This window comes from Microcaecilia unicolor, chromosome 5 (genome assembly GCF_901765095.1).
Source record: "Microcaecilia unicolor chromosome 5, aMicUni1.1, whole genome shotgun sequence".
Taxonomy (NCBI): Eukaryota; Metazoa; Chordata; class Amphibia; order Gymnophiona; family Siphonopidae; genus Microcaecilia; species Microcaecilia unicolor.
Genome location: NC_044035.1, coordinates 4588053 through 4611921, shown reverse-complemented (window position 1 = coordinate 4611921; position 23869 = coordinate 4588053). Strand labels below are relative to the sequence as shown.

General features: G+C 44.3%; 1 protein-coding gene across 1 annotated transcript in view; it reads left to right on the top strand.

Moving 5' to 3' along the window:
• Nucleotides 1-23869, top strand: part of WDR11 (WD repeat domain 11) — a 165480-nt gene that overhangs the window by 73899 nt on the left and 67712 nt on the right. Inside the window, 6 exon segments of the mRNA XM_030202606.1 lie at nt 6345-6451; nt 7627-7702; nt 10554-10662; nt 12719-12843; nt 20345-20492; nt 23380-23486. Coding sequence (XP_030058466.1) covers nt 6345-6451; nt 7627-7702; nt 10554-10662; nt 12719-12843; nt 20345-20492; nt 23380-23486 — 672 coding nt within the window.

Genomic DNA, 23869 nt, shown 5'->3' with positions numbered 1-23869 from the left:
AGCAACCCTCCTCTCCCCTTCTTCCACCATGTCCAGCAACCCTCCTCTCCCCTTCCCTGCATCCAGCAACCCTCCTCTCCCCTTCTTCCACCATATCCAGCAACCTTCCTCTCCCCTTCTTCCACCATGTGCAGCAACCTTCCTCTCCTCTTCTTCCACCATATCCAGCAACCCTCCTCTCCCCTTCTTCCACCATGTCCAGCAACCCTCCTCTCCCCTTCCCTCCATCCAGCAACCCTCCTCTCCCCTTCCCTCCATCCAGCAACCCTCCTCTCCCCTTCTTCCACCATGTGCAGCAACCCTCCTCTCCCGTCTGCCCTGTTTCCTTCCTGCCCCCCCCCCCCCCCCGTACCTTTAAGAATTACAGTTTTGCTGGAGTCGCGGGCAGCCGGCATTGAAGACATCGGCAGGCTTACGCCGGTTCCAGCAGCCTTCCCTCTTCCCTCGTTGCAAGTCGGATGATGGCTCCGCCCTCTTCTGACGTATTTCCTGTATCTACGAGGGCGGAGCCATCATCCGACTTGCAACGAGGGAAGAGGGAAGGCTGCTGGAACCGGCGTAAGCCTGCCGATGTCTTCAATGCCGGCTGCCCGCGACTCCAGCAAAACTGTAATATTTAAAGGTACGGCGGTGGGGGGCGGGGCAGTGGCGGGCTGGGGAGGCAGATGCGGGATCGGAGCTCAGCCTGCTCCCTCCGCTCCGCTGCCTCCACTGTTGGGTGGGCCTGAACCAAAACTGGGTGGGCCTGGGCCCACCCAGGCCCATCCGTGGCTACGCCCCTGGTATATAAGTGAAAACATTCAAGCATTACTATGACAGTCTGACAGGGTGGGAGGAGGGGGGTGGGTAGGAAGTATGCATGGGGACATCAAAGCATATCATTGATATTCTAACAGGATGGGTGTGGATAGGTGAGGGGAGGGTGATCAACAGAGACATACAGCTTTATGGGTTATAATGGGCTAGGAACCCCAGATCCTTGTTAAGTCCTTTCTGTTGGGTGTTAAAATATTCAATCATTCTGACTTCAAAGGTCTTACGTTCTTGTATGGTTTTAAAGTTACCTTTATGGATTCTCACTGTGAAGTCACTGGTACAGTGTCCTGGTCCTGTAAAATGTTGACCAACAGGCGTGGGAACCCTGCTGGCACCAGTATTGTTCATATGATGTCTATGTAAATTGAATCTTGTCTTAAGCATCTGGCCTGTTTCTCCAATATAGCATCCTTCATTACATTTTTTACACTGAATGATATATACCACATTGGAAGATGAGCAAGTAAAAGATCCCTTTATGTTGAATATCTTTCCTTTGTGGATGACTTTGGGGTCCTGTGAAATATTTTGGCATAGTTTGCAACTGGATAAATTACAGGGAAGTGTGCCCTTCTGTTCCTTTTCAGTCTGTGATGGAAGTTTACTTCTGATTAGCTTGTGTTTTAAATTGGGTGGCTGTCGGAAGGCCAGTACTGGTGGGGATGGGAATATCTCTTTCAGTAATTCATCCTCCTGGAGTATAGGTTGTAGATCTCTTATGATTTTCCTCAGTTTTTCCAGCTCTGGATTGTATGTCACTACAAGCGGGATTCTGTCTGTGGATTTTTTCTTTTTGTACTGTAGCAGATTCTCCCTTGGTGTTTTGAGGGAGGAGGCAATATTCTTGGAGATTATTTTGGGGTTGTAGCCCTTCTGTTTGAAAGATTCAGTCAGGCTTTTAAGGTATCTGTCTCTGTCCCCTGGGTCAGAGCAGATACGGTGGTATCTTGTGGCTTGGCTGTAAATGATGGATCTTTTTGTATGTGAAGGATGGAAGCTGGAGTTGTGGAGGTAGCTGCATCTGTCTGTGGGTTTCTTGTATATAGATGTTTGTATACAGCCATCACTGATTGAGACCGTGGTGTCCAAAAAATTGACTTTTTCTGGGGAGTAGTCAATTTTGAATCTGATTGTAGGATGGTATGTATTGAATGCAGAATAAAATTGTTTCAGAGTTTCTTCACCCTCCGTCCAAATCATAAAAATGTCATCGATGTACCGGTAGTACTTTAGAGGTTTGGTCTGGTGTGTATTCAGAAATGTCTCTTCCAGCTCAGCCATAAAAAGGTTGGCATATTGGGGTGCTGTCCTGGTGCCCATCGCAGTGCCCATTATTTGCAGATAGATATCATTGTTAAAGTGGAAGTAGTTGTGAGTTAAAATGAATTTGATTAATTTTGTAATAGTTTCTGGTGAGTATTGATGGTCCAGTGTGGATTTTTTTAGGAGTCTTCCACATGCAGCTATGCCATCCGCATGTGGATGGCATAGAAAAATGCGCCTTAAAACACATTTCTATAATAAAGGGACACCAAACAGACCGGAATACAGTCTTAAACAAAAGAACACTTATTTCACCCCACAGGAGGGACAAAACTACAAGCTGGATAATTACATAGAAAGTTTCAGACATAGGGTGAAATCCCAACTTTCCAACAAACAAAAGAGAATCCTGTACAATCTTACCCCACCAGAAAGAGCGGCCATAAGAACCCTACAAATTAACGAACACATTATCATCAAACCCGCAGACAAAGGAGGCGCAGTGGTAATTATGGACATACAAAAATACATTGAAGAGGGGCGCAGACAGCTCTCAGACAATAAATACTACAGGAAACTAACTGAGGACCCCACACAGGATTACACAAAACAGCTGAAAGACCTTATCAAAACATTTCCTACACAAGCGCAACCTCACCTGAAGAAACTCATACCAAATCAACCTTCCGTGGGCACATTCTACATGCTACCCAAGATCCACAAACCGGGAAACCCTGGCAGACCAATCATATCAGGTATTGGCACACTCACGGAAGAAATATCTGGATTCATAGAGGGAATTCTGAAACCTCTCATACACAAAACTAACAGCTTCATACAAGACACCACAGACTTTCTGAATAAATTGAAAAATATCAAGCAACTACCACTTAACACCCTTCTGGTCACGATGGATGTAGAATCACTATACAGCAACATTCCACATGCGGATGGCATAGCTGCATGTGGAAGACTCCTAAAAAAATCCACACTGGACCATCAATACTCACCAGAAACTATTACAAAATTAATCAAATTCATTTTAACTCACAACTACTTCCACTTTAACAATGATATCTATCTGCAAATAATGGGCACTGCGATGGGCACCAGGACAGCACCCCAATATGCCAACCTTTTTATGGCTGAGCTGGAAGAGACATTTCTGAATACACACCAGACCAAACCTCTAAAGTACTACCGGTACATCGATGACATTTTTATGATTTGGACGGAGGGTGAAGAAACTCTGAAACAATTTTATTCTGCATTCAATACATACCATCCTACAATCAGATTCAAAATTGACTACTCCCCAGAAAAAGTCAATTTTTTGGACACCACGGTCTCAATCAGTGATGGCTGTATACAAACATCTATATACAAGAAACCCACAGACAGATGCAGCTACCTCCACAACTCCAGCTTCCATCCTTCACATACAAAAAGATCCATCATTTACAGCCAAGCCACAAGATACCACCGTATCTGCTCTGACCCAGGGGACAGAGACAGATACCTTAAAAGCCTGACTGAATCTTTCAAACAGAAGGGCTACAACCCCAAAATAATCTCCAAGAATATTGCCTCCTCCCTCAAAACACCAAGGGAGAATCTGCTACAGTACAAAAGAAAAAATCCACAGACAGAATCCCGCTTGTAGTGACATACAATCCAGAGCTGGAAAAACTGAGGAAAATCATAAGAGATCTACAACCTATACTCCAGGAGGATGAATTACTGAAAGAGATATTCCCATCCCCACCAGTACTGGCCTTCCGACAGCCACCCAATTTAAAACACAAGCTAATCAGAAGTAAACTTCCATCACAGACTGAAAAGGAACAGAAGGGCACACTTCCCTGTAATTTATCCAGTTGCAAACTATGCCAAAATATTTCACAGGACCCCAAAGTCATCCACAAAGGAAGATATTCAACATAAAGGGATCTTTTACTTGCTCATCTTCCAATGTGGTATATATCATTCAGTGTAAAAAATGTAACGAAGGATGCTATATTGGAGAAACAGGCCAGATGCTTAAGACAAGATTCAATTTACATAGACATCATATGAACAATACTGGTGCCAGCAGGGTTCCCACGCCTGTTGGTCAACATTTTACAGGACCAGGACACTGTACCAGTGACTTCACAGTGAGAATCCTCAAAGGTAACTTTAAAACCATACAAGAACGTAAGACCTTTGAAGTCAGAATGATTGAATATTTTAACACCCAACAGAAAGGACTTAACAAGGATCTGGGGTTCCTAGCCCATTATAAACCATAAAGCTGTATGTCTCTGTTGATCACCCTCCCCTCACCTATCCACACCCATCCTGTTAGAATATCAATGATATGCTTTGATGTCCCCATGCATACTTCCTACCCACCCCCCTCCTCCCACCCTGTCAGACTGTCATAGTAATGCTTGAATGTTTTCACTTATATACACTGTCAGCTAGCACATTTGCTTATTTCCGATCTGACGAAGAAGGGCAACCTTCAAAAGCTAATCAAGAAATGTATTAAGTTATGTCCAATAAAAAAGGTATCATCTTATTTTCTTTTCCATGTTTTATTTTGTTTGATTTCTATTGATAACTTTAAGAGTGGACTAACACAGCTACCACACTCCTCTACTTAAGAGTAGGAAAGAAAAGCCCGATAAAGATGGGATATACTCCTGCCAAACTCATCTCCCCCTTCACTTTCCTTAGAATATAATCCCTCAATTGGCGATAATGAAATGCATGGAGATTGGGGATGCCATATTTCTGCTGCAAATCTTCAAAAGACAGTAGCTCCCCCTCCTCCCAGACCTGCCCCAGGATCCGCAGACCCAAGACCCCAGGCACAAAATTTGGGGTAGACCATTTATTTATTTAGATTTTGCTCACACCTTTTTCAGTAGTAGCTGAAGGTGAGTTACATTCAGGTACTCTGGATATTTCTCTGTCCCAGGAGGGCTCACAATCTAAGTTTATGATGTACATTTCCTTTGTTTGGCCAGCAGGTGTTGACTGTCATTTGTAAAGTTGTTACAGAACTGTCCGTTTCTTCTCCCCCCCCCCCCCCCCCCCCCCCCAAAAAAAAAAAAATAAAAGCTGTTAGCTTAAACTGTGAAGTAATTTTTTTTAAGTCCACTTTGGTAGTAAAGAGATAAAGACCTCTTTACTGAGGCCCTGTGAGCAGTTATAGTTCATAACCTGTAAGCAGCTATATTTCCTGAACTTCCCAGATACTACTTAGATAGCAAACAAACATTTAGATAGTTTTATATTTGATCCATATTCAGTTATCTGTTATTGCCTGTTCTTTTCTATCTGTTTGATATGATTCACTGTTCTAATCTGACTATAAACCTGATTAGTTTATTGGCTTTTCTGTCCTGGACTGACTAAGGATCCTGGTGGTTTGTGTTTTGGTCTGTGGGTGCTTTCTGGGAACTGGGGGACCATTAAGAATGTGGCCCCAGTAATCCTAGAAATCAGCGGGGAATAACCTGAGAGTGGGAGACTTGCTCAGAGGCAAGTGAGCCCCAGTTGGTGGGAGTAAGGTGCTAGTGTCGAGCACAAGTGGCAGTGCTCGGGACAGACCCTCCAGGTGGCCACAGGGTTTGCCCCAGGCGGGTGGCTAGGCGCTTCATCACTGTTTCTATGTTCACCAGTGACCTGTAAACATTTCATTTCTTCTGAATGCTGGCTTGAAAGTTGTTTAAAGCTGGCCTGATGATGGCACAAAGACCCTTTTAGGAAATGTAACTCCTGATGACTGTGGACCTTTCCTGTAACAGTTTTCACACATCTGTACAAATTTCACTTCTGGCTGAGCCTTCCTTATTAGAGGTGATAGAATAGCAGGATACTCAGTTTGGATGTGAAATTTAAACCAGTTAGAAAATGTCAGACCTTGCTATGCAAAAGGGGTTTCCGGTACCCTGATTTCAGCCAGTAAAAGAACTGGACATTTACTGGAAGTTAACCGGCAGGCACTGCTTTACTCAGTTGAGTATTGAGGGGGTCTGTGAGGACTCAGATACTATGGCAGCTTAAGTCTTGATTCTTTTGAAATATTCTGATACCTTTTTAATCATGAAGCTGAATACTCTAGATCATAGTTTTAGGGACAGTTTCCCCTCTAATCTATAAGATGGGCATAGAGGGCTGTCTGGGTATAGGAGAGCTGGGTGTGAGAGCAGCCCGTGTTTGAAAGTACCGTTGTCCAAAATGTGGTGTTGACTTTGCTTCTGCTGTGATTGCAGGGGCATCGAGTGGGTCAGCTTGAGCAGCTTCCTTTCTTTCACCACATCAGCACCAAACAACGTGGGATTGGTCAGGAATGAGCTGCAGCTTGTGGATATCCCAACAGGTTGTTGTTTTTTTTTTTTGTGGCCAGATGAACAGTGATGAAATTAAACTTTAATGTTTGGTATAAAAATGTTGCTGCCTGTTGGTGAAAGATCAGATTTCTTCTGGAGGAACATCAAATGGTGGGTTAAATAGGACTTTAGCCCCAGGAGAAAAAGAGAATGGGATTTAGTTAAGGCAGTCCAGCCCTTGGAAGTATAGGAAAAGTGAGATGGAGTAAGACTGTGCAGCCCCGGGAGTACAGGGAGAATGGGATGTTGTAAGGTGGCGCATCCCTGGGAGTAGAGGGAGAACAGGATGGAGTAAGGTGGTTCAGCCCTGGGAATAATGCTTGCTTTGATTTCATTTCTAAATCACCTGCATAACCAGGACAGATTGAGGGGGGCTGAAGCCCACCTCACTGCCCCCAGCCACAACTCCACATACCTTGGCTGGTGGGGGACCCCAAGCCCCGCCAGCAGAAGCCTTCCCTCTAGTGCTGTTCGCTGCCACGTTGCCTGACCAGTGTGGCGGCTTCTCACGTCAAGCATGCTCAGTTTCATCAAAACCAAACATGCATGATGTGGACAGAAGTAGGGCAGACAATGCGGTGGAGAACAGTGCTGGAGGGAAGGGTTCTGCTGGTGGGGCTCAAGGACCCCTGCCAGCCAAACCAGGGGCCCTCAACCCAACTATGTCTGCTCCTCCTCAGCCTCCCTGGGTCCTGTCAGGAGCAGGAGAGAGACAGACCCCAGCGCCAGGCCCCCCTTGGAGGCCGGGCCCAGGGGAATTTTGCCCCCCCGCCCCCCCTTTTGCGGCCCTGAGGAAGTCTGGAGTTCTGCAGGCTAATGCTGTGCACTGCCTCTGAACCACCAGACTGCTCCACCCTGAACCCACCCTCTGGCGTTTGTGGCTTTACTTCTGGTACACATTAAAGCATGGCCTCCAGAGCTGGCCAGGGGACAGAGACAAAAACATTAGGCAAGCTGAGTGCAGATGAATGGAAGCCATAGTATGAGAACTATAGGCCTTGTCCCTGAAGGGAAAATCTCTGTGTGGTGTGGCCCGTTCACCACAGGGCTGCTTCTGATGTGTGTGAGGATCCTCAACATGTCTTAAAAACATGGAGCAGATGACTATGGCCTCTTTTGTTTGCAGGGTGGGGTGGTAGTTGCTTCTGACTTTTTTCTCTTGCAGGCAGGAGCATTGCCTTTCGAGGGGAACGAGGCACTGATGAGCCAGCCATTGAGATGATTAAAGTTTCTCATTTAAAGTAAGTGGGTCTGACTGTCAAGTTTGTTCCCCCTCAGAGCTTCAGCTGAGGCATGGGGAGGAGAGTTCTTTCTCAAAGGTTTTGGGGAGAAGGGGTTTGCCCTTGGGGATCCAGTTGAACTGTGGGAAAGGGTGTTCCCTTCAGAGCTCTTCCAGTTGAGCTGTGGGGAGGAGAGTTCTTTCTCAAAGGTTTTGGGGAGAAGGTGTTTTCCCTTGGAGCTCCAGTTGAGCTGTGGGAAGAGTGAACCAGGGGAATCCCCCTTAGAGAACTGTGATTAATCTGCTTTTACAGTAATAAGAGTTTCAAGATTTTGAAGACTGGGCTGGGCCAGAAGATGCAGTAACTGGGAAGCAATGGGGGAATTTCTGTTTTAGTAGTGAAACTGACCTGAAATCTGGGTTCGGATTTTGGCTGAAAATGCAAGTTTATTTTCAGATGAAACTGAATCCCCCCTCCCACCACCACGATCACACTCTGCCCCACCTCCACCCGGTGCCCCCACCCACAACCCGAAGGCCCTAGGTCTAGTGCTTATGCTACTTCCAGTCCTGCAACAGGACATCCCAGCAACCATTTTGGCTACAGAACCAGCGGTGGCAAGAGTGACTGGGGATTGCTCTTATCCTAAAGACCCACTAGGCTGTCAGGAGTTTTAAACGTAGCTCTGGGGAGGGCATTTGGGTGGTGGTTGGTGGGAGGGAAGGAGGGGGGTGCCAAGAGTGATCACAGGGGAGGGGGAGATTTGTTTTTCAGTTTTGGCTGAAACCGAACTGCAAATTTCGGTTGCTGGTTCAGTTTTGGTTGGCTGCGACCTGATTTCTCTTTCTCATAGGAGACAGCCCTCCTTAAGTCTCGCAGCATTGTACCTGCTGTAGCCTTGGGGCATTGCCTAAGGACTGCTAGACCACTACCCATCCCCCAAATCCCTGAGAGTCACAGGTGCTGTCAGGTACTGTAGTATATTCCAGGCAGTGTTAAGGGGTAGCCTGGTGGTTTATTTATTTATTTTATTTATTTTGCATTTTGTATCCCACATTTTCCCACCTTTTTGCAGGCTCAGGGGTAGATGCATCAAGCAAACGTAAAAAAATCAGAAACGTTAAAACCTTTACCGAATTTAAAATAACGAAGCATGCTCCAAAAACACAGCCCCAAAAAGTTTGGTGCGGTATTGGAAAGAACGATGCACCAATCCCCGTCGGTAATCGGCTCGTAAAGCATGCGCAAAGCAGCCAAGCGTTATGCTGGCTGCTCTGCGCATGCCAGAAACGTTCAAAACACAGTCAAATCGCAAGCACATGGCTCCCAAATAAAAATAAAAAAAGGATCGGGAGGGGGCAAGGGCGCTCATCAGGAGCGTCCTGTACGGACGGCCTTGCCCCCCCCCCCCACACTTTCCGCCGCTCCCCCCACCCCGAAAAAGCAAACTTCTAGAAGCCCCTGCCCCCCTTCCTTCCTCACTACTCTGTCACCTCAGCTCCGCCTCCCGACATCCTCCGTCCGCGCCCCGCCCCCTTTTGGGGTCGTCGCCGCCATTCCCCTCCTCCATCGGGCCCCCCTTCCTCTTACCGGGCCTGTGCAGCGCCTCTCTCCTCTGTCCGAAGGCGCTGCACGGGCAAGAAGAACGCTGAATCAGCTGATGCCTGCCTTCGCCTAGCTTCGATAGAGCGTCTTTCTCCTCCTGGGCCCTCCCCTGTCTGACGTCAGTAACCTACGTAGGTAACTGACGTCAGACATGGGCGGGCGCAGCAGGAGAAAGACGCGCCATCGCGAAGGCAGGCATCAGCTGATTCAGCGTTCTTCTTGCCCGTGCAGCGCCTTCGGACAGAGGAGAGAGGCGCTGCACGGGCCCGGTAAGAGGAAGGGGGGCCCGATGGAGGAGGGGAATGGCGGCGACGACCCCAAAAGGGGGCGGGGCGCGGACGGAGGATGTCGGGAGGCGGAGCTGAGGTGACAGAGTAGTGAGGAAGGGAGGGGGGCAGGGGCTTCTAGAAGTTTGCTTTTTCGGGGTGGGGGGAGCGGCGGAAAGTGTGGGGGGGGGGGGCAAGGCCGTCCGTACAGGACGCTCCTGATGAGCGCCCTTGCCCCCTCCCGATCCTTTTTTTATTTTTATTTTTTTATGTGTTTTCTGAGGTCCTTTGGACCAATCACAGCGCTTTTAGCTCTGCTAATGCGCTGGGATTGGCTCAAAGTTTGTTTATTTTTTCACTTAACACTTTTTCCTGGCACAGAGCTGTCCTAACGAGAGGTCCAGACCTCTCGTTAGTTTTCCTGCCTTTTTCCTGCGTAAAGGCAATCGGAAAAGGTTAGTGCATGTCGTTTCAATGGGGTTTTCACACTAATTGCTCATCTCCATTCCGTTTTCGTTAGCTGCTACTACCGTCGAAAAATAGGCTTTAGTGCATGGAAAGGATCGGAAATTCTTCCTTAAGGGCTCATTTAACGATGAAAAACGTTTAGTGCATCTGGGCCTTAATGTGGCTTACAATGTGTCGTTAATAGTAGATAGTGGATTAGGAGATAGCAATTAGTGTTACATAGAAAATAGTATCTTCGCAAATCAAGCAAGTGTGAGTAGAAAGCATTACTGATAATAGGTAAGGTGGAGATATCATAGAAAATAATGAGATCGAAGTTCAATCAAGTGGATATTATCAAGAATATTGTTGATGGTAGGTAAGGTTGCAGTGTATTATATTTCTAGTTGTTGCTCTTATTAGTATGCTTTGTCGAATAGGTAGGTCTTCAGGGATTTGCGAAAGTTAGTTAGTTCATAAGCAGTTTTTAAGTTGCGCGGCAGTGCGTTCCACAACTGTGTGCTCTTATATTTAACGCCCCTTTTGTGTTTCAGGCAGTATCTGGCTGTGGTATTTAAAGACAAACCGCTGGAGCTGTGGGATGTCAGGACGTGCACTTTGCTACGTGAGATGGCTAAAAACTTTCCATCTGTCACTGCTTTGGTAAGGAACGTCTCCTTTCCCTGTCGGTGCGCATTAGGAAGTAGGGAGGGTGAGTGCCACACATGCATGGGCTAACCTCCCAGTATTTTCTAAATAATGCTGAAAAAAAGCCTGTATGCATTTCTTTCATGACCTTTTCATAGTAGCAGCAGGTATTGTCACTTCAGTGTCCTGCTACATAACTCTAAGCATATCTGGCTTCATCAGCATGGTTTTTGGAGTCTTTAACTCATGCTGTTTCGCAGCTGGTACAACTTCTGTCTTCCTTAGAGTATGAGCAGGCTGTGTGGTGGCCTCTGCTGGCTGGACCCCTTGCCTGGCATAATCAGTCATAAGGTTTTAACCTTTTGTGTATTCTGGATGTGGAATTGCAGCTCAGTTGTCATATATTTAACCTCTCAGTGTGTTGATTGTGGTTAGTGCTCCCTCCCCAGTTAGAGAACTTTGATGACTTTGGTGATATGTTGAGTTCCTTTGGCTCAGTATCTTGAACAGCTGTAGTGGTACTAACCCTCCATTATCCTAGGTACAAAATAAATATATAATATGTAAACCGCTTTGATTGTAACCACAGAAAGGCGGTGTGTCAAGTCCCATCCCCTTTTATTTTATTTTTTTATTTTTGTTACATTTGTACCCCGCGCTTTCCCACTCATGGCAGGCTCATTGCGGCTTACATGGGGCAATGGAGGGTTAAGTGACTTGCCCAGAGTCACAAGGAGCTGCCTGTGCCTGAAGTGGGAATCAAACTCAGTTCCTCAGTTCCCCAGGACCAAAGTCCACCACTCTAACCACTAGGCCACTCCTCCACACTCTGGTCTTAGTGGCACCCTGAAGGAGACCAGATGTCCCATGAACATGCTATCCTGACTGCTCTAAAGGCCTTCAGAAACCAAATGTTTAACACAACTGTCCTGTTGCAGACCCATAGTCAAGAGGAAGTCCTCAGGGTAGAAAATTGGTACATCCATCTGCAGCTCTACCTTATATCTCTTCCCAGCTTATTTTCATCCAGTAATTACAGTGCCGGCCCTTAACCCAGGTCCAGCATTTCGATCTGTATTCTCAACAGTAAGCAGCCTCAGGCACTAAGAGTATACTCAACCAAAGAGGTAGCAATCTCTTGGGTAGAACTTTGTGCAGTTTCACCCAAAGAGATATGCAAGATGGCATGGGGTCTTCACTGCACACCTTTGTGAAGCACTATAGGTTGGATGTTGCATCGAGAGAAGTTTGTTTTCGGTGCTGCAGTTCTTCAGGCTGCGGTTTCAGAATCCCTCCAGTCTTAGGCGACTGCTTTCCTACATTCCGGTGTTTCTGGACTGGTCTGGTGAGGACTGTAGCAGATAAGCCTTTATTTTTCTTTTCATTTTCTTTCCTTTAGTCCCACCAGACCAGTCCAGTTATAGCCACCCTAGTCCAGTCTTTTTGAACTCTAAATTTATATTAAAATATAAGAAATAGAACGCTCACAACAACATAGGCCACATCAAATACCCACCAAAGAGCCCCTGGCAAAAGTTTGTATTCCTGATAAAACAGGTCTCAAAACTATCCAAACCCCCATCCCAACAGGTTTTTTTTCTTGTTTCTTCATGTTTATTCTGGCAGAGTTTGATGTTTACAGTTCTACATGTTTTTCTTTACTGTAAGAGGCTTGATGAAACCCTGTTTTCTAAAAAAAAAAAAAAAATGTTAAGGAGGAGGGATCTAAACTAATTGAAAATTGGTCACTATTGTTTGCTGCTCAAATTACCGAAGGCCTCAGTTTGCACAATACCACATAGGATAGACCTCTGAACAGTTGTTCTCTGTCTCAATCTGCTGTTCAATGGGTAGAACCCATTTGTTTCTGAAGTGGATTGATGGGACTAAAGGAAAGAAAATTAGCGGGTAAGCTGTCATTTTTCCATTTGGGGATATCTTGCAGCAGATTTCTCTTTGCAAAAGTGCTTAATTTGTAACGGGTGAAAATAAGCTCCTCAAAGAATGAGGAAAGGAGTCTGGGAGTGATGATTTCAGGAGCGAGAAGTGTAACTGAGGTTTGTAACTGCAGGAGTGGTCTCCATCACACAATCTGAGGAGCGTCCTTAAGAAGCAGCTAGCAGCACGGGAGGCAATGGCACGGCAAACAGTGGTGTCTGACATGGAGCTCAGCATTGTGGAATCTTCAGTAATCAGGTATTACAGGGCCTCCTGGTGCATAGGAGCCAACTTTTCAAAATGATTGGGGGTGCTGCATTTTTGTTTTTTACAGATGGTGCATTCCCCCTCCTTCTCCCCTGTCCCACTCCCCCGTCCCCCCTTGTCCCCCCTCCCTCCCAGTTCCAGGCCCCCCTCCCTCTGAGTTCCAAGGCCCCCCTCCTCCCTCCCTCCGAGTTCCAGGCCCTGTCCATCCAAATTTTAAAAGTCATCATCTTACCTCGTCGGGGTTACGGCGGCAGCAGCAGTGAAAAAGCGTGCAGGCTCAGCGCTTAGTTCAGTCTTCCCTTCTCTCTCTCTCAGCTCTGGTCCCGGCGGGAAGACTGAACTAAGCATCGAGCCTGCACGCTTTTCACTGCTGCTGCCGCCGTAACCCCGATGATGTAAGATGATGACTTCTAAAATTCGGAGGGACGGGGCCTGGAACTCGAAGGGAGGGAGGGACGAAGGGACCTTCCGGTGGGTGAAATATTGGGGGTGCTCAAGCACCCACAGCACCCACGGAGTCAGCGCCTATGTCTTAGTGGATGTGCCCCTAAGAACATGAGAGAGCATTAAGGGCCAGTTCCAGACTCCGAAGGCTGCAGAAAGCTCTGCTTTTCAGACTATCCCCTTGTTTGGTCTAAGATCACACTAATTTGACCTGTTTTGTTCTGTGGCCTTCAAAGCAGGGAGTAAGGTTTGCTCTGTATTTTAATTGATCATGAGGGGGAGTCTCAGCCAGTTAGCACTGAGGGACTTGGGTGCTTTACTTTATGACTTTCTCTGAGATCACTGGGACTAGCTTTATGGTAGATAGAGGAATCTTCCTAAAGTGGTGTTGGTTGCACTTCAAATGTGCTGTACTATACTATGACTCTCAAATATCCCAGCACTTCATGTTAATTAATCCAACCATGCTGAACTGACAACTCATTTCACACAAGTATACAGCTTGTGACTTGCCTTAATCGTCATAGGTTAAATTACCTAATGGCACCCATGTTTCCAATCTGCATCGGAGAGCTCCTATGTAACATCTCTACTACTTCATGAAGTAGGAAGTTTGGTACAGATGTTGCATACGACCTCCCTGATACAGATTTGAAACATGGGTGCTGTTTATATAAATTCATAATTGGAAGGCTTAGAGTAATGAACTATCAGTTAAAAGTTTAAAGTTTGACAGTTAGAGATGATCATTAGATAATTTAACCACCGTGGTTAGTTTTGAAACGATGAGGATTAAGGGAAACCACAAGCTGTATACTTGTGTGAAACGCAGGGCTTTTCTTGTGCCGGTACACGGCGATTACAACAGGCTCTCTCTGGCCAGCCCCAGGGTTCTTCCCTCTGTTGCAACTTCCTGTTGTCACGTGAGAAGGACACGGCAGAGGGAAAGCCTTGGAGCCGCTGGAAGGAGTCTGTTGTAATCACTTCTGGCAATGCCAGCAAACTCTGTAGTTAGTAGAGCCTGTGTGGAAGGAGGACAGACAGGGAGGTAAGGAGGTGATTCCAGACCCGCAGGGGGAGGTAGATGGGAAAAGCTGCATTTGTATGAAGGGAAGGGAGAAGAGAGGGGAGAAGCTGCCCATGGATAGAAGAGAAGGTAAAGGGAGTGGAGAAGGGAGACATGGTGACCATTGATTGAAGGGAGAGAGAAGCTGCACACGGATGGAAGGGAGAGGAGAGGGGGGCATGCTGCCATGCTGCCATATGGATAGAAGGGAGAGGGCACATGCTGCACATGGATGGAGGGGAGAGGGACATGCACATGAATAAAAAGGGAAGAAAGGGGGGGGGACATGCAGCATATAGATAGGAGAAGAGGTGAGGGGGACATGCTGCACATTGGTGAAGGGAAGGGAGAGGAGGAACATACTACCCGTGGATAAAAGGGAAGGGAGAGTAAAGGGAGACATGCTGCCCATGGATGGAAGGGAAGGAAGAGGGGCATATCTGCCCATGGATAGAAGGAGGGGGGGGGGAATGCTGCATATGGATAGAAGGGAAGAGAAAGGGGAAATGCTGCATATGGATTGAACAGAGGGGAAGAGCTGGATAAGTAGATAGATTTGGAAGGAGGCAGAAAAATGAAAGAAAGTCGAAAAATCAGCGCTAAAGGTGGATGTAGGGCAGGAAGTGAAGAAGAAAGGATGTGAAAAAAGAAATAGCGCATAAAACAGGAGGTAGTTAAATGCACAGAGCTAGGGAAACAGAACCAGAGACTGGGAACAAGATGATCAAAAGAATCACCAGGCAACAAACGTAAGAAAAATTTTTTTATTTACAGTTAGTGATTGAATTATGTCAGTTTTGAGAATTTACCCCTGCCAGCTTTATTTTGCACTGTACAGGAGGAAATGTGTTTCTTTATATTTGGTGGTGCACTGCATGCAGAGTCTGGTATCTCAGGTTTGTTAAATTTTTGTCTATAATACTTTTAGTTTGTGGTTGCTTATCCTGTATTTGAACAGGGGCTCTCTGCTTGTGTGACCGAGGCCAGGATGGGGTGCTGTGGAAGAGTATGAGAGAAGAAGGAGATGGGTCCCAAGGGGTTGAGTGAGGTTAGGTTTACTGGTGCTCTAGGGCCCAGTCTAATATTGATAACTCTGTCTTTTCATGGGTGGATCATGGCTGTTATGGTTTGGTAAGTTTTTCCTGCATAGGTTTTGAGTGTCTTTTTGCAGGGTTTTGTGTTATCTTGCAAAGTGCCTGGCCGGTTTGAAAGCAGACTCTGGGGCAAGGGCTGCCAAAGGTGGTCTCCACATTCTGTAGAGCCACCACACAAAGTAAAATCCATCTGTTTTATACAAAGTGTTTGGCAGTGGAAGGAGCTTGTGCTGTTCGTGAGGTGATAATCAAATTTTGAATATTTTTTTGTATGGCATGTTCTAAGATGGATAGCTCCATTGTTGGGGAATATGAAGTTTGTGATATAGAACTGGGCCTTCAGGATTTATATAAAGATTCTGACAAATCCCGTAGAGAATACAGAAGGCTTTATGAATGATACTATCAATTATCATGCTAATTTAAAAGGGGATGGGAGAGAAGGGTATGATGTGCAAAAATGTCACTTTGACTTGCTCCCCCCCTCCTCGATTCCATTCCAAATATTTTTGTCTAGAGATGCCACTGGCCAGAGGTATGTATATTCAAAATTACTCTGGATTTATATGTAGTCATTTTAGTTCCATGCCTTCCCTTTTATACCTGCCCTATTCTTTATGATATATGATGGGATGCTTGAACTATGTATCCACAATGACAACAGCAGCATAAAGTAATTTGTGGTCACTTATTTTGTATTTGGGAGAGATACCGGTGCCAGAAATGGTATTCAGATCTGACGAGTCAGAGAAACTGAATGAAATCTCTATAAACCTGGAAGATGGTAATGGTGCAATTTGACAAATTCAAGAGTAGGAAATCGCCTGGACCAGATGGTATTCATCCCAGCGTACTGACAGAACTGAAAAATTAACTTGCAGAACTATTTTTAGTAATATGTCATTTATCTTTAAATCAAGCATGGTACTGGAAGATTTGGAGGGTGGTCAATGTAATGCCGATTTTTTAAAAAGGTTCCAGAGGTGATCTGGGAAATTATAGACTGGTGAGCCTGACGTCGGTGCCGGGCAAAATGATAGAGACTATTATAAAGAACAAAACTACAGAGCATATTCAAAAGCATGGATTAATGAGACAAAGCCAACATGGATTTAGTGAAGGGAAATCTTACCTCACCAATCTACTATATTTCTTTGAAGGGGTGAACAAACATGTGGATAAAGGGGAGCCGGTTGATATTGTGTATCTGGATTTTCAGAAGGCGTTTGACAAAGTACCTCATGAAAGACTCCAGAGGAAATTGGAGAGTCATGGGATAGGAGGTAGTGTCCTATTGTTGATTAAAAACTGGTTAAAAGATAGAAAACAGAGAGTAGGGTTAAATGGTCAGTATTCTCAATGAAGAAGGGTAGTTAGTGGAGTTCCACAGGGGTCTGTGCTGGGACCGCTGCTTTTTAACATATTCATAAATGATCTAGAGATGGGAGTAACTAGTGAGGTAATTAAATTTGCTGATGACATAAAGTTATTCAAAGTTGTTAAATCGCAAGAGGACCTTATGAGACTGGGCATCCAAAGGGCAGATGATATTTAATGTAAGCAAGTGCAAAGTGATGGATGTGGGAAAGAGGAACCTGAACTATAGCTACGTAATGCAAGGTTCCACATTAGGAATCCCCAACCAAGAATGGGATCTCTGTGTTATGGTTGATGATACATTGAAAACCTCTTCTCGGTGTGCGGCAGCAGCTAAGAAAGCAAATAGAATGTTAGGTATTATTAGGAAAGGAATGAAAAACAAAAGTGAGAACATTATAATGCCTTTTTATCACTCCTAATGGTTAGTGCAGTGGACTTTGATCCTGGCAACCTGGGTTCAATTCCCACTGCAGCTCCTTCTGACTTTGGGCAAGTCACATGGGGGCCCTTTTACTAAGCCGCATAGGTGCCTACGTGCGCCCAGCACGTGTCAAATTTGAGTTACCGTGTGGCCCTTGTGGTAATTTCATTTTTTATGCGCGTCCGCTAGGCGCACTGGAAAATATTTTTCTTTTCTGGCGCTTGAGTAGTAATCGGGCAGTAATCGTCATTCTATGCGAGTAGACCATTCCTGCCTGGTTAACACGTGAAACCTTACAGGCTAAGTCAATGGCTGGCGTTAAGGTTTCAGACCCAAAATGGACATGCGGCAATTTTCATTTTGTTGCATGTCTGTTTTCGGCAAAAAGTTTAAAAAGGCATTTTTTACAAGTGTGCTGAAAAATGATTCTGTGCACGCCCAAAACGCGCGTCTAAACTACCGCAGGCCATTTTTCAGAGCGCCTTTGTAAAAGGACCCCTTAACCTTCAGTTGCCCAGGTACAAAAGAACTTAGATTGTGAGCCCTCTAGGGACAAAGTACCTGCATATAATGTGCACAGTACTTCATACATCTAGTAGTATCTCGAATATTGTGTGCAATTCTGGTCACCGCATCTCAAAAAAAGATATAGTGGAATTAAAAAAGGTACAGAGAAGGACAACAAAAATGATAAAAGGGATGGGACAACTTCCCTATGAGGAAAGGCTAAAGCGACTAGGGCTCTTCAGCTGGAGGAAAGACGGCTGAGGGGAGATATGATAAAGGTCTATAAAATAATGAGTAGAGTTGAGCGGGTAGATGTGAATCTCTTGTTTACTTTTTCCAAAAATACTAGGAGTAGGGTGCATGCAATGAAGCTACAAAGTAGTAAACTTAAAACAAATCAGAGAAAATATTTCTTTACTCAATGTGTAATTAAATTGTGGAATTCATTGCCAGAGAATGTAGTAAAAGCAGTTAGGTAAGCGGGGTTTAAAAAAGGTTTGGATAACTTGCTAAAAGAAAAGTCCATAAGCCGTTATTAAGATGGGGAAAATCCACTGCTTATTTCTAGGATAAGGAGCATAAAATGTATTGTACTGTTTTGGGATCTTGCCAGTGGATTGGCCACTGTTGGAAACAGGATGCTGGGCTTGATGGACCTTCGGTCTGTCCCATTATGGCAATACTTATGTTCTCTGTCCGTGTACTGTGTATATGTGACTGAGGTGCAGTATTCTGCTGATAGTGTAGTTTCTGTGTAGAAAATTCTGTTTGTTATTTTTTCCCAGTAGGAGATTTGTTGGTAGTCTAGGGACTGGTGTAATATTTTCATTGATGCCTTTTTATATGTTCCATGTCTGGTAAAAGGTGTGTGGCTACTTTAGGGGCAGGGCCATAGATAGTGACCCTACCCCTAAGGTTGCGCTGTATGAGTACCGATACCTTTTTTCCTACAAAAGAAAGCACTTGTGACATGAGTTGTCACTGATGGTTCAACATTCTAGTCCTCTCATCTCAATACTCTCCATTTCTCCCTACCACTCTCAGCACCCCAGACGTTAGACTCTCCATATCTGACAACCTAAAAATACTTGGAGTAATGATTGATAGCCATTTATCATTTGAAAACCATACTAAATCCATTACAAAAAAATGTTCAACATGATGTGGCTTTTAAAAAGAGTGAAGTCATACCTTCTCTTGGACACCTTCCGGAACCTAGTGCAATCCACAGTACTCACACACGCAGACTACTGCAACAGTGTTTTCTTAGGATGTAAGACCCTAATTTTGAAGAAACGTCAGACCGGCCAAAACATAGCAGCCAGACTTATCTTTGGCAAATCAAGATTTGACAGCGCAACACCTTTTTGAGAGAAGCTTCATTGGCTCCCCATCAAAGAAAGAATAAACTTTTAAGGACCACACTTTGATTCATAAGATTATATATGGAGAATCTCCTAACTACATGAATAACCTTATCGACCTCCCAGCCAGAAACAGCTTATCGTCTTCTCGTACTTACCTTAATTTACACCTTCCAAACTGCAAAGGCATTAAATGCAAGACCTCCTATGCATCCAGCTTCTCCTTTTTGGGCAGCCAGCTTTGGAACTCTCTGCCAAGATCCATCCAAACAATCAACGACCATTTACCATTTAGAAAAATGCTAAAGACCCACCTCTTCAAGAAAGCTTACACTAATGACCCAACTTAACTTCTTAAACCCACCCACATGATTCCTGTCTTTACCATTATTATACATTAGACCAAGTCTCCCTATCTCCTTATGCTTATCCCTACCTTTTCCTATCCATCCTTCCTACTCATTACCCCTCCCAATCTCTCTCCTTTTGATCATCCTATCTTGCTTACCTCTCCTTGTTCAATCTACATATCCTTAAAACCCCGTTATTACTATGTTTACCATAACTTATTACTCTTCTTCAAGACTTTGTAACTCCATTTACTATGTAAGCTGCATTGAACCTGCTATGTGTGGGAAAGTGCGGGGTACAAATGTAATTAAATTAATTAATTAATTAATTTGAAGCGCTGGGATATTTGAGAGCTGATTATTGTGACTCCCACTTTAAGATCTATCTCAGCTATAATAATTTAACATGATTTAACATACCATGGCAGCATATTGCACATTTGTGGTCTGAGTGAGGCATAGAGTGATTTTCTTCCTACCCAATGTTTCTCTCTTGTGTTTTTCAGAATTGATACTAATTTATTTTTAAACCCTTTCCAAGTGTAGCCTGTTTGTGGCCACTTCCCTCCTGCTGCCTTCTGGGGCTTCAACTGCTATTGGTTTAACTAACAAAGATAAGGAGAGAGATTGGGGAATTTGGTAGATGTACTAAGCAAAAAAGGTTTAGTGAAGTCCCAGACGTTAATATGAGAAGAAAAAGATATACAAAGTGAAAGAAATTCCGAGAACAGGACTTCTTGGAGGGAAAGAAGAGAACATTTTGTGGAGTGGGGCTGTTTTAAATTTTCATGTACGATGCTGACGGTAAAGTATAATGTTATCAACCAGTTTGCACCTTTGTAGATTGTGATGGCATCCTTTTGTAGTCTGTTCCAGGAAGCGGAAAGCAAATCTGAATTGAGTCAGAACATATGTGCACGGGAGCACTTTGTGTTCACAGACACGGACGGGCAGGTGTATCATCTGACTGTGGAGGGAAACTCTGTGAAGGACAGTGCCAGGATTCCTCCAGATGTAAGACGCTTGCACCCGTGCTGCTTGTGTGGGGCGCTGGGGGAGATATGATAGAGGTCTATAAAATAATGAGTGGAATGGAAAGGGTAGATGTGAAGCGTCTGTTTACGCTTTCCAAAAATACTAGGACTAGGGGGCATGTGATGAAGCTACAAAGTAGTAAATTTAAAATGAATCTGAGAAAATCTTTCTTCACTCAACATATAATTAAACTCAGGAATTCATTGCCAGAGAATGTGGTAAAGGCGGTTAGCTTAGCGGGGTTTAAAAAAATGTTTGGATGGCTTCCTAAAGGAAAAGTCCATAGACTATTATTAAATGGACTTGGGGAAAATCCACTATTTCTGGGATAAGCAGGTATTTGTGACCTGGATTGGCCACTGTTGGAAACAGGATGCTGGACTTGATGGACCTTCGGTCTGTCCCAGTGTGGCAATACTTATGTACTTTTTCAATCCTCTAGGGTGTTTACCATTCAGTCCAGGTGATTTGCTATTCTTTAGTTTGCTGATTTGGCCTATTTCATCTTCTAGGCTCACTGAGAATTTTGTTCCTCTGAGTCATCATCATAATCATTATTAAATACCATTTCTGGCCTGAGTAGTCCCCTTAGATCTCCCTCAGTAAAGCCAATGTAAAGAATTAATTGTCTCTCTGAGTGCCCCTTTTCCCTGTGATCATCTAATAGTCCAGTTGATTCCCTCACAGGTTTGCTGCTTCAAATGTACCTGGAAATGGTTTTAGTAATTGTTTTACCTTACTTTTCAAATGTTCTTTATGCCTAGCTTATCAGTGCTTACCATTCAACTTGATAATGGCTAATTCTATTTTTCTTCATTTGAATCTTGTATTCCCCCCCCCCCCCCCCCCCCCCCCCCCCCCCCCCCCCCCGTTTATGAAAGATTTTGAGGGTTTTTTTTGGCTATAATAGCCTATTTTACCTCACTTTTTTGTTGTTGTTTGGTCTATATGTATTTTTGCACTTTTTTTTTTTTTAAATTCTTTATTTATCATTTTCATTAATTTACAAGAATATATCTTGAACAAGTAAGGCAGTTTAACAGATTACAGGCAATTTTCTCTAAAGAAAAAATTAAGTAAGAAAATTATGAATTATCAACTTGTATTAGACCCCAAATTGAAGGGGCTGGGCCTTAGTACTACTCAGGAGATTAGTTTCAAATATCTTACAAAAATAAGAGGTAAAGGCTTAACAGTATTACCGCGCATTTAACTTTTCCATTAGTCTCTTTTCCAAGGCTAATCAGACCTACTAAACTCCAACATAAATTATAAAACCTTTTTCTGTGTAATAAACTGTTTCAAATGCTCAGAAACAAAAAATACATATTTGACCCCTAAATATTTCACATTGCATTTACACGGATAGTTAAGATTAAAAGAGGCTCCCAAGGCTAATGTTGCAGATCTTAATGCCAAAAACTCTTTCCTTCTAGCCTGAATCTGTTTGGTGACATCTGGAAAGACTAGTACTTTTTTCCCATAAAATGGGGTTTGTAAATGCTTTAATGCAGTTTTTCTAACCAGTTCCAGGTCCTGTTGAAAAATAAAGGATACTAAAAGAGTTTGTCTTTCAGTTTTTTCAGTCAAAGATGATTCTAATAATTCCGAAACATTTAAATCAGGTTCTGTTTGTAATAGTTCCTGGGGGCCATCTTTCAATTTTCTTGCTGGCAAATAATATACTTTATTAAGTGGAGGTATTTTATCTTCTGTAAATTTCAAATTTTCTATCAAATATCGTTTGAAAATATCCAAAGGGGAATAAACTAAAGTTCTTGGCAAATTCAACAAACGCAAATTAAGCCTCCTGTTGTAGTTTTCAAAATATTCCAATCTGGTATGGATCAATGTATTATCTTGTATAAGCTTTGCTGAAACTTCTTTCATTTTTACATTTTCATCGGATAAATGTTTCATTCTTTCTGAGACTTCATTTTTCATTGCTATAAGGTCTTTAGACAAAGTCTGAACGTTACTCACAAGGGAGTCGATCTTGCTAGTTGAGGTTAAGACCGTCTGAAGTGTCTCCCATATAGCCTCGAGTGATACCGGCACTTTCTGGGCCTTAGATGAAACACAGGCTTCGACTGGGGAAATCGCTATGGAGCCCAGTTGACTCGCCGCTGCGCCGTCATCGCGGTTTTGCGGGTCGCCTCCATAATCGGCCCCAGTCGGTTGTGGCGGTTGAGACCTCGTTGGAGGGGACAACGAAATATCCTGTCCCAAGAGGTCAGCTTCTCCTGGCGCTGTAAACTCAGTGGGACCTCCGAACGCCGTCGTTGCGGTTCTCGCGAGAAAACTATCGAGCGTCTGCTGGGTAGGTGTAGAAGTTAGAGCTGCCTGGGCCGCAGCTCTAACAAACGCCTTTTTCTTTGTATGCGGCATATTTCTTTAGAGGTAAAACAAATTTTCAGGTAATAGAGAAAGGGTTTGTACTCCTGCTAACTACTCGGTGTTACTCGCGATGTGATGTTGCTGCCGCCCCCTTGCACTTTTTCTTAATTGTTGAACATGGTTGCTCTCTGTTGTCTATAGTTTTGTGGCTGTTGTTATAGAGGGTGTTTAGTCTTTTTTCCTTTTTTTTTAAAGTCCTTACTTAGCCAGTCCCAGAACATTCTTTTAATTTCATTGGTAGTGAGTTGCTACAGATGGACCTGCCTTCATTTAATATGTTCAGGTGGCTCTGAGATGTCAAGTGACATCTGACACCGCATGAAGAAGCCCCACTGTGACAGAGCTTGGGATGAGAGGAGAGCAGCTGGAAAGTTTTCAGTGTCATGTGTAATTGGTAGAGAGTTGTACAGTTTTCTTGCCTGTGGCATTGCTGACTGATGACCCCTTTTTGCCTCTTGCCTTTCTGCAGGGAACCATGGGCAGCATCACTTGCATTGCCTGGAAAGGGGACACCTTGGTCTTGGGAGACGTTGATGGGAATCTAAACTTCTGGGATTTAAAAGCCAGAATGTCCAGGTACGGTAAGCATTGGAAAGGGGGGAAGGAGGGTTCTGTGGACAAGTTAAAATGAATCCATACAGCTGCTAAGAACAAGCTTGTCAGATTGTGTCATGCAGGGAAATAATTTGGTGGGAGCTGCTGTCAGAATTGTTTTGTATCACCTTTCCCCCATACTGACAGCTCTCACCAGTGGGCTATATGAGCAGAGGTCCGCTTCCCAACTTGAGCATTGATTTAAACAATATATTAAATTCAAGTATAAATATACATAAGGAACCACAGAAATTTGTTCCAGCTGCTGCCTCGGTGTGTAGTTGCATCATTATTTAGGGACTGCTGGCTGATAGTCATTGGAGTAGCCTAGTGGGTAGTGCAGAAGACTTTGATCCTGGGGAACT